The sequence below is a fragment of the Microchirus variegatus genome, assembly GCF_963457635.1.
Source record: "Microchirus variegatus genome assembly, chromosome: 15".
Taxonomy (NCBI): Eukaryota; Metazoa; Chordata; class Actinopteri; order Pleuronectiformes; family Soleidae; genus Microchirus; species Microchirus variegatus.
In genome coordinates, this window is record NC_139816.1 from 16,518,694 (window position 1) to 16,534,393 (window position 15,700).

Genomic DNA, 15,700 nt, shown 5'->3' on the forward strand with positions numbered 1-15,700 from the left:
TCGTTTGGACTCAAGGCTGCTGTTTGTGACGCTGCAACAACATGACTTGTTTTGTCAGCATATTGTCTGTTTATCAGCACAACAGAGTATTTCTTCAGGTCTAAATGTCGCCACAGAAAATGCACATTTAGAAACAGCTCAGTTTGCTTATTAAACAGCTGAGAATCTTGTTATCATGGACATTTATTTCTGAGGAAGTTGCTAAGGATCCTTGATAAGGAAATGATGAAGAAACTCCTACAAAATAATCAAATATAAATATTCGTTCATCATATTATTTTACATTCTCCATGTAACCTCACAGGGATTAATTTTTGTTATTATCAGATGTTTAGTAATGTTATGATAAATCATAATTGGAGCGACAAGCTGCACCCCAGAATTTTCCTGGCTCAACTGACAAGAAATTTGGACTGTAATATGCCCAACATAAGTGCCAAATATGTCTACTTATTTGTGCCACCAACTCACAGGCGGTGGGTGGAGGATGTCGTGTGCCATTTTAAACTTGAACAGCTTAAATATACTGTGTACAGCTCCACCCAGGATTATTATAAGACCTGGCAACTGATTGTCATAATTTGAGACACAGGTCTCTTCCTTTAATGCAATATCCTTTCGAGTCCTAAATATGTGTGTATTATCATTTTAAAATTGTTCAGTTAATGGTTAAAATTCACATTGTAAACCTCCACCAGTATGTAATTGACATTCTATTAAAGTGTCTTTGGTTTTTATTGACATGCTAACACAGATTAATTTCCCTTTCCAGCTCAAATACACTTGAACATCTATAGGCGTGTTGAGGTCAAAGCTGTGGTCAGGCACATGCTGATAAATTGTCATCATGGAGCAGTGGAAAGAGATCGACCAGCATGAAACTGGTCTGAGGTCAGTGGTGTCGATGTAAAAAGTGTCTTAATATCTGGGAAATTCATTTTTATAATATCAATCCAGAAAGTGGGAATACACCTGGATATAAGCCTCCACATCAGTGATACCTTCACATATTGAGAAGTGATGTTGTTGAAGTCCAGGAACTTTTGTGCAGAAAATATTTCTGCACAAAATATACATGCATAGCTTCCTCTTTGTGCAAAACGGTTAAGGTTGAAGTGTCACATTCTAGTGATATGTACAAATAGATCAAATCAACGTTGTATCTGTTAAATTACAAATACAGTAAATTAAAATTATTATAGATTTTAGTTAGTGTCCCAACTTTTATGGAAATTGGGATTGTAAATAAAGTGGACAAGACTTAAAGAAAGCTGCTGCCTGAGCTGAATTATTATTATTTTCTTTCATATAACAGATGTAAGAAACAATAAAGAAAATATTTAAATGATTATCTATTACTACATCATTTGATAGTAATAAATAATCACTTTTCTTTTTTTTTAACAAAAACACTCTTACATGGTAGTGGGTGTCACCTCATTTATTATGTGTTGATTGTTACTCAGCTGCCATTTGCAGTACATAGGACAAAAAAAAATACAGGTGGAGAGGAGAGGTATTTCATCTTAAATGCTGGAAATATCTTGGATTTGTTCTTACAAATAAAAACACAGTTTCAAGACACTAAAGTGCATATGTTTCACCCAGTCTCTGATCTGTGCACACTTTCCAATCTGGCAAGGTGTGCAGGGTTATTTCTTTCGAGGTAAATATGCATTTTTCCTTTAACTCTTTGATGCCCAGTCAGACCTGTGAAGGAAGATCAGAAGAAATGACAAATTAACATCCCACCTCATAAACACAATGTGTGTTACTTTGTGATTTAAAAGCCTTGGCATGTCGGCTTTAAGCTCACCCAGCTTTTGAGCTGTTCTTTCAATTTTGTCGAGAGCAGCCTGCACATCTCCTCCCTCTGGTATGACCACCTCTACCTCCCCCACATGGTAGCCAAAGTCAGCTTGGTCCAGATCTATGTGCACCCCCTCCTCCTCCTCTAAAGTGAATGACCGCCGCACTGTTGTAAACTCTGCAAAGCATAACAGGTTCATTTTTCTCAGCCACGACTCCTGCTGTGAAGAGTCTGTCTCCGCGTCTCTGTCCTCACAAACATCTTTGATAACCTCCATCACTCTCTGCTGAATTTCATGCAGGTTTGTGATCTCCTTGTAGCTAGAACACAGCGCTGCTGCCTCACTATGCTCTCCACCCATCTCCTCTGTCCCACTGACTGCTGCTGTTGGACACTTGAGTTCCCAGCATCCTTCACGTTTACGCAGCCACATGTCTCTCAGAGTCAGGTCAAACTGAGGGTTGTCAAAGTACTGGTCGTGAAACTGACGTTGACCAACGCAGACTGGAAAGGAAAGAGAATGAGATGTATAAATAAAAGCACACATGACCAGTCACTTTAAATCAATCAGCAGTGAGTGACAGTAAAGGTTGTAAAAGACTTCCAGAGGAGATTTGAAAGTTGACAGGGATCACAGCATCAGACAAGCACCTCAACTCTAAATTTACCCTTGTGTAAATGCATGGCAGACAAATTTAACTCATACCCCCGATCTCCTCCAGTGTCTTCAGTGTGTCAGCACTGCATGTGAACTTTCTCTCCACTTCCACACTCATCTGAAATGACACAGTGTCATCAACACTAACAGAGTGGTCGGATCATGAGTGCAGCTAAATTCACTATTACACCACTTACAGTCTGCATCCTGTATAACAGGCAGGTAATAATATAATAATAATAATGATGACGTTGTACACAAATGGATCTAGCCTTGTACCACTTTAAAGGGGTTAATTGCTGTGCAGATTAATTTATCAAAATGCACATATACAGTAATATACAATATTCAACAATAATCCAATTACACAATACTACTAATACTAATAAACGTACATGTACACTTTGCCTGCAGCATTTTATATTTGCATGATAAAATACTATTATATAAATAGTCGTATTTTATCTAAGTAAAGAATAGTATTTCTTTCTGATAAGATTTGACTCATTGAGCCCACGCGGATGCTGCACTGATGTTGCTGCAGCAGACCCGCGCGTGAACTTCACGTAAAAATCCACAAACTGAACCATGGAGAGGTTTAAAACGAGCCATGGCAGCGCGGACTACAGCCTCGCACACCTTTACAGGTCAGGTCCCAACGTCCGCGTAATTCGGCATCAAAATCCGAGCAACAGATGAAGCAGGGCGGCTGCTACACGTCAGCAAAAATGTATTCTGCACAGGCGCAGTTACAGACACCTATGAGGGTGTTGAGGAGCTTCACCTTCCTGCCCCAGAAACGCATGGACGTAAGTGGTGCAGTTTTAATCCGCCCTTCCTCATCATAATTTACCCCCACAGACGCCCTACGCCACAGTGACTGTCTGTGGGGAAACACGCGGGATACAGCCCACGCCTGTCTCGCATCGCATTCCTTTTTTTAAGGTCGTCAGATTGACACTAACTGTCCAGGCGGACAGGACGAGGACTCGTATTCACCTTTAATGTAAGAATGAGGAAGGTTTAATTTTAAAGGGAGGGGTGTTGGGGGAGTGATGGGGTGGGATCCTGTAATCCACGCACTTCAATGGAAGTGTGTCCACGAGGCACGGACTCATCAGGCTGCAGTGATCATAATATAATATAGCAGTGATATGTGGGTTATATAAGGATTTATATATCCGTGTCCCTCTGAATGTCAACAGCCACCCTCGGGGGGAGCTGTGGTCTGTTTACTACAGGGGAGAGGGAGGGGGAGAGCAGGAGAGAGAGAGGGAGGAGGAGAGGGAGGGAGAGGGAGAGGAGGGCAGGAAAGAAAACTTTTCACTTCTGAGGAGCCACAGAGAAAGCGTGTGCGTGTGTGCGTGCTGGAGCGGAGACCATGCAGGTAAAACGCATTAGCTAATTGCTCTCAACTTAATTAAACGCGCTTGTGATCGATTAATTGCGCTGCTTTGTGCGGAAGAGTGGCCTGCCACTGCCGGACAACCGAGAGACGACGGATCGAGCCTCGTACTTACCCGATCGTTCGCAAAAATCCAACATTAAACCCAAAGTTTTTCTGCCTCTCGTCTCTTTTTCGCTCGCTCTCTCGACACCACCCCCACCGTCGGGCCGACCGCGGCCACCCTGTTCTCCGCTTCAGAGCTTTTTCGGAGCCACTTAACGGCAGCACAAGCGGTTAAATTGCAGTTTACATGGACATGTGTTGCGCCGAAGTGTTTAAGGTCTGGATTTCAGCGATAGGACGCGTCTAAAGGGGGTCTGCAGGGCGGGGGGTAAGGGAGAGGGGGGCGAGTGTTTTCTAACACATCTGTGAACGGAGCCACGTTCGTTAATTAAACGGCTGTGTAGGCCTCGGTCTCCGCTGAGCGGCGGCGGAGGATCGGCGTTTACATGCCTCTCATCCAGCGGGACACGGAGCTAACTCGAGGCCGAGGTTTGTGAACTGAAGTCCAGCAAGTGTTTTATTTTTTATATCTCTCCGTACCAGTCTGTATGCTGGAGCTGCAGTTCCCACCTGAACCAGGGCAGAGTTTGTGGGGGGATGGGAGGGGGTGGCAGTTAATTATCTGTCTGCTAACAGGCTATAGCTAGCAAAGTCACACGACTGTTTTCAACCTTTTCTGGTTTCATGAGTTTGGAACGGAGAGGCAGCGACCAGTGTTATGGCACACATAAGAGGGTGGTTTTCACTGCGGGATTATTTCCACTTAACTACGGCAATAGCTCGAAAAGAAACGCCGCTTTAATGCGACGTTTGAGTCGCTACTCAGCCTAGCTGCTAGCTAATTGATTCATCTCATGTCGGCGTAGCTAATTAGACTTCTCATTAATTAGCCAAGTGTGCGCAAAGAGACGTCAGTCTGGTTCTGTCACGGATTTTAATTATGACATTGCGATGAAGGGCTGTTAAAGGTTGTGTAGTGTGTGGATGCAGCCTTGTCGGAATGGAATATAGTCGAATAACCCCGCTAGCCTGCTAATTGGCATGAGGAGGAAGTGAGGAGTGTAGCTGTGGTGGCATTGAGCCTGATGTCCAGCTGCATCGTGGATTATGGATGTTTGAAGGGAAATACGCCAGAGTTGGAGTGATCTGTTCTGACTTGCAGCTCCAAACTGTGTGTGGAGCAAAGTGTGATCTCTGATCGACGTTAACATGTTGTTCACATGCTCACTGTGTTGGTAAAGAGTGAGGAGGAAGGGAGGGCGGCAGGGGGACTTTTGTGATTGTCAGGCAGCACATGTTATCATTTGCTGCTTCTCCTCCAGTCTGTTCTGCATTTAATAAATTTGGTGCACATGTGGTATTAGATCAGTGTGTTGAGGGTATGGTTATGGCCAGGATTTTTATCAATACCAATAATTATACTAGCTGTGTTCATTGATACTTAATGATTCAGTCTGCTCTGCATTTGAAAAATGTATGTGCACATGTGGCATTAGATCATTGTCGGGATAGGCATCTTTAGGAATTTATTTGTTGGGAATGCTGAATTGACATTTCCAACTATTTTCCTTTTTTCTTGTCATATCATGAACAGTGGTTTCTCTTTCAGTTTTCAGATTGTTCTTTGACAACTTGTGCATCAAAACATTTGACTCAACCAGGACATATTTTTAATACTGACACTGTTTATAGTCGCTTTTGATAAAAGTGTCTGCTAAATGCTTAAATGTTTAATCTGGTGCCGAGGGTGCCTAAACACAGGGGAGTGGTGTAGGAAAAGTGTATTTCCTACCTCACCACCAGAGAAACAGTTCTTCTGCATAAACAAATAGACTCCACTGTTGGGAATGCTTGCACATCTCTTTCAATTGACATGGCAATAAATGTGATATCAGCTGTTTTTCCTCGTCATGTCCCTTCTTTAGTGATAGAGAATGGGTTGGACTGACTTCTGTGCTGCTTGACTGATTGTTGTTTCTGGGATTATTTTGCACATACAATAGAATTTCTTCAAAGTACTCAGCCACCACAATGTTTCAAGAGTAAATAACACATTAAACAACATTAAATGTAATTGCCTCATGTAACAAGCTACACCATAGTGGACTCTGCTCGCATTGTTTGATTTCCAACCACTCTAAAATGAAGTGTAAAAATGTTTCTTTAGATGTTTATTGACACTGGCCAATGAGGAATTGATGCCACTTTGCTATTGTTTCTCAGTGCCCATTCCTTGTGTTGAGATAGATTTAATGCCAAGAGGTCTGGAACAATGGTGTGTTTTCATTTTCATTGTGAACCTAATTCACCACAGTGCAATGTAAAACCTGCTGAAAGTGTCATATGGATACTCCCTTGCATTTCAAAGGTGTCTTTTAAACAATTGCTTTATTGTGTTATCTGATACCATAATTGTTGACAAAATAGTGGGGACCTCCCTACATGGTTAATGTTTAAAAAGAAGTCAAAATGCAATTTCAAAGACTTGTAGGACTGAGATATCCTGATCTAGGATTAGTTTTACTGTTGCTTACTTTATGAAAAGGCTTACATTCAGCGTTTTAAGCATAATAAATGCTGGTTATCAGACAGACATGAAACGATAACAATACACTTTTCTTGATCTCATGTAATTACCTTTTTATTCCATATTGCTCTGTTTTATTTTTTTATTTGTGCAGTCCTTTATTTGGTGTGTGATCAACAGAGGGGGAAACATTCTTAAATATGTTCTTTAATTTGTCAGGAGGAGTCTGGAGAGACACCGACCAGTGAAAGCAATGGGGTGGCAGAGTGGCTGTGCCCCCTCTGCCAAAAAGGCCAACCAGACAGATCCTCCCTGTCTCTGCATCTCACTGAGCAACACAGTGTACTTCCATCTTGTGTCGACAGACTGTTGGACATTGTAAGTGTGGCTGCCACCCTCAACCCCACGCATATTATACACTGTGAAAGGGGTAACTTTAGGTCACACATGTCACTAATATTGAGTGGTGTATAGAGAATGATCGAACCCTTGAAAGAGGCTAAAACGGAACTCACAAACTTTAAGGCAACTCTCGCAGACATGTAAGCATAATATATATATTTATTTTCACTTACTTACTTGTGTATATAATTGTTCTAGAGGGCAACAGCATAGAAGTCAAGGAGGTAGCAGCCTTTTTAGCCTACTGTTTTAGTCATTAGTCCTATCAGGGGATCTGGGCATATTTGTTGATTTTTGATAATGCATTTTAAAGCGGCTGGTACCGATGTGGTATGCTGATAATATTGAGCATCCCTACATGAATGCATTTAATATTTGTTGGCTACTTGATAATAACATATACTAAATATTACTATGAATCTGTGTTCATAGTAGATTAGCAATGAGAAGTTTGAGTTGTGATTGAGGGTGGTGTTTTATTGACATTAGCACTGAATATTTTCCTTAAACATTTATTGCATACCAATTTCCTGTGTGGACATCAAGTTTGATTTGTGATTCAAAAGTTATGTTCATGAAGAGTGTAGAAACAAAGGGAGCTGTCATGGTGAGTTAACTAATCAGACGGCTTAATGTATGCCTCAAGGGTAATTTGCAAATGAAAGGCTAGTTAAATTTGCTATGAGTAATATAACCACACGACGGGTCACGCCTAAACGTTGTGCCGCTCCAAAGCTACGTAGCATTTATCTCATCCTAAAGGAGCTGTTTGGGGAGGGAAGTTTTCTGTGCAGGCTTTTCAGACTTTTATTTTCTTTGAACAGGCTGTTCTAAAACAGAGTGCCAGTGAGCGAGAGGAGGACAAAGGTGCTCAAAAGTCTTCAGGTGAGGATGAAAAATACTAAAATGATAGGTAAATCATCAAAAGAAAATCACCACATTGAACACTACAACAAACGGTAGAATGTGTTTTCTGTTTATAACTACAGTACCGATTTAATTTAACATTAAAGATCGACTTATTCATTTGCATATGACTTTTTATCAGATTCTGAATCCACGCAACAAAAGCCCGGTGAAGACGTAGGTTCAGAGCCCTCCCAATCAAGCAAGAATTCAGACGCTACCCCGACTCAAGGAGACAAAGAGATGGAGGAAGAAAGAATAATGGAACAGTTGGGAGGTGAAGCTGAGCCTGAGCCAGAAGAGGAGGGAGATGAACTCACAGGAGCCAAACAGAAAAATGCAGCTGAAAACACAGAAATCCCAGAAGCCAGTGAAAAGTCAGTTGGTAAAAATGGTGTGCGACGTGAAAATAACACCCGCTCATTCAAATGCAATGCCTGCCTGGAAACTTTTCCCAGCAGAACTGCCTTGAGTGTTCATTACAACTCTGCATCCCACATTCAGAGGATGACGACAGGCTCTGCCCGACAAGGTGGCGAAAATGATCCTCAATCTCCTTCAGTTCCTGTTTTGTCTCGGCCATACGTATCAAATAAACCCTACCAATGTGCTGTATGTCGAGTTTCTTACAATCACGCCATCACCCTCGAGAGCCATATGAAATCTGTCTTGCATCAGACCCGCAGCAGGAATGCTGGAATTGTTGCACATGCTGCAAACAGTGCAGCGACCACTGCTGGTGTAGGAAGCAGCACTCCCACTGCTCCAAATACTAGTAGCTCATCTAGAAATGGATCCACTCAGTTAGTGACAACCACCAACTGTGCTGCTCCTGGAACAGTGATGGTGACTACTACAAAAGACGCAGAGCAGATTCAAACTTCACAAGTGGCTCCCTCCCTTCTCACCTCCCCTGTGGCCTCAGCTCAGGCAGTCTCAGCCTTCCTCACCCTCCTCACATCGAATCAAAACACCCTCTCACACTCGCTCCTCCCATCTCTGTTTGCAGCCGGTGCAGCTCCTGGTACAGCCGCACATCAGCTCGTGCCTCAGCATCAAATGGTCATGCCCTTGATCTTGAATGGGCTGCAAGCCCAAACTCAGCAGCACCAAGAGAACCAGCAAGGCCAGCTCCTCACACAGTGTGTGCCATTTGTTGGTCTCAGCACAGCCCAGCAAGCTCTCCTAACCCAAAGACTTAACAGCTTACAGAGCCAATGGCCCTCTGCAGGTCTTACAGTGGACGTACAGCCCGAAGAGCAAAAGCAGACTATAAAATGTGAGGGAGAACAAGACAGCCAGCAGAGTGTGGAGGCAGTTGAGGTCCCAGGTCAGATCAAGGACGGAGCTAACTGGAAGACAGATAACAATAAAATAGAGAAGCCTAAGAAAGAGGACAGTAAAGAAGCACAGTGTCCCATTACAGAAGAAAAAGTGAAGGCTGAGAGTAATGAAGACAATGGGAAGGCGAGTAGAGATAGCACAACAGATGGAGACTGCTCGACTAATCAGTTGGACCTGGAAGGTGATAAAGCAGCTAGCCTGAATCTTTCCCCAGCGGGCACAGAGAAAAGCCTCCGCAATAACAGTCTCTCGCCTTCTGCATCTGTACCCAGCAACTCCACCCTCAGTCCTGTAAATTTAAACCTTATGCTTAGTCCTGATTCTACTCCACAAAAATCACAATCAGGGACTAGCCCTTGTGGTTCTCTTGGGACCCCAAAATCCAGCCCTAATACAAATGCCTTAACTAACAACCAAACAAGATCCTTCTGTACTACAATAGGATCAATTACTTCAGAACTTCCAGTGTTGTCAGAGTTCCAGTCAGAGGTTCTCTGGGCATTCTTTGAGTCACGTAGCGAGGCTGATGCTGCAAGTCCTCCCCGTGAAGACTGTGAGGCACTGGGCAGAGAGGTGGGGCTTTCTGAAGAAGAGGTACGGAGGTGGCTGAATCAAGCCAGGCATGCTAAAAGAAAGCAGAGGGCGACGGAGTTAGAAAACCAGCAAGGTTTGACAGGAGTTAAACGACACAACCAGAGTTTTGACAATGACTATGATGATGAGGAAAACTCCCTGATTATAGCAGAAGGCGACGATGATGCTGAAGCTTCAGGGAGTCAGGCAATGGATTTATCCAGTACAAGAGGGAAACGCAGACGGAGAGACACTGGAATGGAGGGTCAGGGAGATTACTGTCTTACATCTGACTCTGAAAATGAGGTCTACACCTCTGTCATCGTGTCTGATGAGGAGAGTCCGAGTGGATCTCTGAGGGAGGGTACTGAGAGCCCTGCTAAAGGTGAAGCGCTGCGGGAGGCTCATGGTGATAAAGTGTCAGTTGGAGGAAAGGTCTTGCGCTCCACAACTGTGTTTCTCTCTGATGCAGAGGAGGAATATGAAGATGATGAGGGTCAGGGAGCCAAAAGGAAAAAACAAAAGGGGGAGTTTGAGCATGATGAGGTGGAGGTGAAGAAGGAGAGACAGGACCCAGATGTGGATCTAGAGCTGGAGGCCCAAGGGGATCCTCCAAGTTCGCAACTCCATACACTGGAACATCCAACCAGTGGTTTACACTCACTCCCATTGTCCCTAGCTCACTTTTCTACCCAGTTCATCAGTCCATATGTTCTCTCTCTTACCCCTTCACTGATTGATGGGAGCAAGATACCAGTCTTTACAAATCCACCAACCATCACACGCTTCTCAAGCTCTCCTTTGTCGCAGTCTCTCTCCTCGCACAACCAAATTTCTCACTATCTGCCAAATGGTGGGGACTGCGAGTCTGCTCTCGACCTCAGCATGGGGAAAAACAGCTCAAAATCTGCCTCCTCTTCATCATCTTTGGCTGACAAAATTGCAGCACAGAAAGGGCAATTGCTGGATGGGCTTGGCCTAAGGCCTACATCCAGAGGTCTCGTAGTCGTCCAAGTAAAGCCTGAACCTGTGAGTGCCATGGTCTCCTCCAACAGCAGTATGAGTCTTGTTAACTGCAATAATGTGACGAAGTCTAGTATTTACGTGAGGGCGACAGAGAAAACTAATGCTTTGCTATTGGAAAGGGAACGAGTAAAGGAGAGAGAGAAGGAAAAGGAGAGGGAGCAAGAGCAGCAGCAGAGGAAGGCTAAAGGAAAAAGGTATCGGGACATGCGACGTTCAAGAACCATCATCCAAGCTGACCAACTTGATATTTTGTATGGCTGCTATTTCAAAGACCCAAATCCTGGGAAACATGAGTTTGAACAGATTTCAGAGTGGGTCCACCTTCCAAAGAAGGTTGTTCAGATTTGGTTCCAGAACATGAGAGCAAGGGAACGAAAGGGTGAGGTCAGATTTATCAGTGATGGCACATTGGCAGCAGTTGGCAAACCTCTCATCAAATTTACCTGGCCTCTCACCAAACCCATATTTTCTAACAAGCCCAATACTGCATGTATTACTCCAATTGTTCGCACCGTCATCAAGACAGAGAGTGAGCCTGTGAAGGATCTGGGCAAAACAATAATGGTGAAAAAAGTAACACCAGTTCCCATCAAGCCTAAAGAGGTTGTTTCTTCTACTGTGGTCTCTCCTTTGAGCAGCAGTGCAGTGCCAAAGACCAAGCTTGAAACAACCAGCAATGTCACAATGGTCAAAGTTGCACCCAAAGCCACCACCCCTGTTCTCTCGGCTCCGACCAAGGATCCAATCCCCATTGCCCCAAGACCAGCACAGAAACGAAAGCTAGAAGATGAGAGCGAGGAGGAAAAGACAGATGACGAGAGAGACGATGAGAATGAGATGGGTCCTGGACCAGGGACCACTAATCGCATGGTGCCCAAGCTGCCCTCAACTCCCATTAACAACAGGCCTTCTGCCACAACAGTGGTAGCACAAAAACAGAATGGGCTTAACTACTGGACTCCCAAGGTCCCCATAAAGATCAACACTATATCAAGAGAACAATTGGTTCTCCCCACACATACGCCTTCTCGTACCATCCCCCCTCCACCCACCCCAAGCATTGCTCCAGTCAGCCCAAACACCCCCAGCTCTGCCAAAGTGGCCAGCCCAAACACCCCAGCTGTGGCGAAATCAAGTCCAACAGAAAGCGGTTTTCTGCCCCACTCATCCAGCCGCAGGCCTCGCACACATTTGTCCTGCCTACAGTTGTCCATCCTGCAGTCCTGTTACGAGACCTGTGCTCACCCTAATGCCATGGAGTGTGAGGCAATAGGTACAGAGCTCAATCTGCCACTCAAAGTGGTGCAGATCTGGTTCCAAAACACCAGAGCCAAGGAGAAGCGTTGGAGGTTGCAGCAAGAAAAATTGGTAAGTGGACATAATTTAATGTGAATGGTGTTTAATAGACAATTACATTAGTGTGTATTAGAGTAATAAAAATCACTGAAACTAAGAGGCTTTTTTCATATCCTTTTTTTTTTTTTTACGAACTATGAAAAAGGCTTCTTGTTTAGTCAATCATTTTTAAGTCAATTATTGTGATTTTGTTTTTGAAACTTGGCAGTCAAATTATTTGTGTTTTTACATTTTTGTAAGAATTTATTTAAGTTGCAAATGTCTTTTTTTTTTTCTCTCTGAAAGTGAAATGTTGCCATCATCAGCAGCATTAGGTCTTGCTCTTATCTAAATATGTAGTTCTGCATCGAGTGAATAAACTCAAATATTGAGATGTTTCTTGTTTTTATGTTTCTCAATGCATAATCCAATGATACATAATTTTTTAAAGATGCATATGTTAATACAGTGGTAATGCAATATAGCATTACTCTCACTATTGGAAAATATTTTGTGATACAATCTGCAACAAATCAATCCCTTGACAAACATGACACTAAATGTTTTCTCTCTTTGTCGCCGTCTGTCCATTCCCACTTTCCCTTTCTCAGTCTCCTCTGTCAGGTGGAAAACTGGACCTGAGCTCAGGAAGCTACTTGCAGTACAACGCTCTCAAAGCCAATCGTCCCATCCTGCCCAAACCAGTTCATCTGACAGTTACCGAACCTCCAACTTCCCCGGCGGCTGGACAGGCAGTGTCAAAGGAGTCCCTGACAGGTCGCTGTGACGTCTGCAATGTCTCCTTTGAGTCCCGAGCTGCAGCGAGGGCCCATGTCTTCTCCCCACGTCACCTGGCAACCCTGAGAACCACTAACTTTGGCCAGCCGACGACGCTCGTCAACAAAAATGGCACCGGTAATGGCGGACCTGGAAGCACTGTACCGGGCTCGCAGGTCTCTCATTCCTCTCCAGTTATCAGCCCTGGTGCAGGTTCTGGAGGAGAGATGAGTATTGAGTCGCCTCCACCAACGGTCACCAGCAACAGTTAAAGACTCAGATCAGGATTGGTCTGCACACTGACTATTCTTGGACCCATTTGGGCTCCTCAGCTTTTAATAAACAAACTTGAGCACTCATCAAAAGCTAATATCATTTAGTTTTTGAGGTTTGCTCCCCCTGCACCCGCTATCCTTTGCTCAACCTTCACTGACTCACAATCCACTAATCTACAGACTTCACCTGGAGTCAGCGCAACAGCAGACAATTTCCACGCTGTGTCTCGCGTAATCAGCTGCTGTCTGATTAGTGATAAATGTCTCAAGTTTCCCTCGACCCTCATACACTTTGTGCAAACACTTTTGGTCCTAACCCTGTGGTTATATAATACCTTACTTCAGTGAACTTCCGAGTTTGTAAAGGCACTCAACTTGCCATGCTTGAACTGTCCTACCCGAAAGACTGATGCAAAAGCATTTCCTCTTTGGAAGTGGCCATTTGCAGGTGGGCCCAGAAACACTTTTTTGGGATAATAACATGAAATACTCGCATTAGTAACTCCCAGTTTGCTCCTGTGGAATTGCTTTTCTTATGCCTCCTTTCACTTGTAAAGCAAAGATCGCTTGCGGAAGACATGACTGGACTGAACAATTGAAAGAGGATTAACTGGTATTGACTGTCACCTTTTAATTTGCCATGGCAGTGTGATCTGAAGACTGTTGTCTATCGTCTTGGGATGTAAAAAAAAAAGAAGAAAAAAAAGAGGTACTTTAGAGAGAACAGGGCTGTTGAATTGTCCCCAGTTACATGTTCATTTTTTCACGACAATCCAAACAGACAGGGCAAAAAGAAGCCAAGGAACGCAGAGTCCTGGCATAGCGCACTTTGACACATTTTACATTGTTTGAAATGTTTTTAAGCATTCTGATGCGAGTGTGTCTTTTTATGGGAAGATACAATAATGCATGTTGGATGCCTTAATATAAATCACCTGAAATAAAAACAATTTTGCTTTTCTAGTCTAATGAAACATGCTTTAGGTGTGAGAATAATTTTGTGAAAGATGCAAACCTAGGAACAAATGGAGAAGAGCTCTGTTCCAAAATGGGAAGTTTCTGAATGGCATCTTTATATTGGAAATGAAAAATCGTGTCTGAAGTTCTCGTCTTTCTGGTTGTCAAGAACAACAGAAACCAACTATTGTGCTTTTTACAACAGATGTTTGATCTTGTGGATTTAACTTTCCACCCAAATGTTTTTGATCTCATGTTGGAATACAGCTCTTCAAACCGATTTAGAGAGAAAGTTTTCTATCAATGTAGGCGTGTTTAGAAATATGACCGCCTTAAGAGGAGGCACCACCAGGTATATCAGGTCAAGCCGAGGTGGTCCTCGTATAATGTTGGTTAATTAATTTCATCTACATTTGGCCTAGAGGTGCAGACTGATTCCTTAAATTTTACCATATTGTTTTCCATGGGTGATGTGATGACATTAGGGTCTACATTTTTATTCACCTCAGTATTTATGTCAACATAAAGCAATTAAAATTGGTATAAGAGATTTTATTTAGGCCAAAATCAATCCTCGTGAATATTTATAGAAAGGGGCTAGAAATGAGCCGTTTCCCACACTATTTCTGTCCCCTGTTTTCCGTTTTGTTCAGTTCTTTTTAAAGTTACTAATCCTGGTAATGTACGTGCTGTGAAAAAGACGCCCGACATCTGGAAACAGTGACAAGGGAGAAAGATGGGTATTACCTGTATCCTTAAGGGACTAAGAAATACTTCAGTCTAGCAAGCAAATTGGGAAACATTAAATGTGTTGACTGAGAGCTAATAAGATGGTGCTGTGTTGAAGGACACATAACATACTAAAGATGTTTTCCTTCGATTTAAGTTGTATATTAATGTTACTATTGATAGTTTTAACAAAATGCAAAATGAAAACATGAACTTTTGTACAGAAATATATTAAAAAAATAACTGATATTCCAAAGTAATCCTCCCATTGCTTTGTCATTCAAAAACCAAAAAGCTATCTTGAGGTTGACAGAGCAGGAGAGGCATTCATAAATGCAAACTGTAAAGGACATCCCACGGCTTGACACTTGCACTAGTCCACAATTTTTTTCATTTTTTTTTTCGCACAAGCTACAGACATTTAAAAGAAAAAAGACACAAACATTAACACGACACTTGGTGTGGTTTTTTGAAACAAAGAGGGTGACAATGTGCTTTCATGAATATTAATAATAACTCCTGTTTAAACCTGTAACTTGTCTGTAAAGCAAGGACATCAGTGCTTGGACCTCAAGACTGGGATCACACACACACACACATACACACACACACACGGTGTTGCACTGTCCAAACTAGATAGGTTTTTATGGAGATCTGCTTTTTATTCTCTTCTGTTTTGTCACTTTGATTATCACTATCGTTATAACTGTACTACTACTTATACAATTTATCATTACTCATCACTGTTATTTTTTTTTGAATATTATTGATCCATAATGGTTTAAATGCCACCTCTGCTCCAAAAGAGTAAGGTATTCCTTTGAATATTGAACAATAATAGTGGCAGTGTTGTTATGAATTGTTAGATTTTTGATTAAGCTTAATTTTCCCTCCTCACTTGTACCTGCCTTTTGTGTTGGTCTCCATTATG

The 15,700-nt window shown here is 42.8% G+C and overlaps 2 protein-coding genes across 3 annotated transcripts; one reads left to right on the forward strand and one right to left on the reverse strand.

The window, feature by feature from the left end:
• Positions 1-1,505: 1,505 nt before the first annotated feature.
• Positions 1,506-4,099, reverse strand: thtpa (thiamine triphosphatase). Of its 2 annotated transcripts, none has more exons than XM_083901851.1 (4): positions 3,989-4,099; positions 2,517-2,586; positions 1,817-2,314; positions 1,506-1,710 (listed from the first exon to the last, which is right to left on the reverse strand). In XM_083901851.1, the coding sequence occupies exons 2-4, from the start codon at positions 2,584-2,586 to the stop codon at positions 1,601-1,603; spliced, it is 678 nt and encodes a 225-aa protein (XP_083757977.1). In that variant the 5' UTR covers positions 3,989-4,099; the 3' UTR covers positions 1,506-1,600. The 2 variants fall into 2 exon arrangements, with proteins under 2 accessions (XP_083757977.1, XP_083757976.1); XM_083901850.1 differs by lacking the exon at positions 3,989-4,099 and adding an exon at positions 3,108-3,170.
• zfhx2 (zinc finger homeobox 2) lies at positions 3,820-15,668 on the forward strand. The gene is made up of 5 exons (XM_083901852.1): positions 3,820-3,855; positions 6,665-6,823; positions 7,672-7,732; positions 7,896-12,064; positions 12,643-15,668. Exons 1-5 carry the CDS (start codon positions 3,850-3,852, stop codon positions 13,078-13,080), a joined length of 4,833 nt encoding a protein of 1,610 aa, XP_083757978.1. The 5' UTR covers positions 3,820-3,849; the 3' UTR covers positions 13,081-15,668.
• The last annotated feature ends 32 nt before the right edge of the window (positions 15,669-15,700 follow it).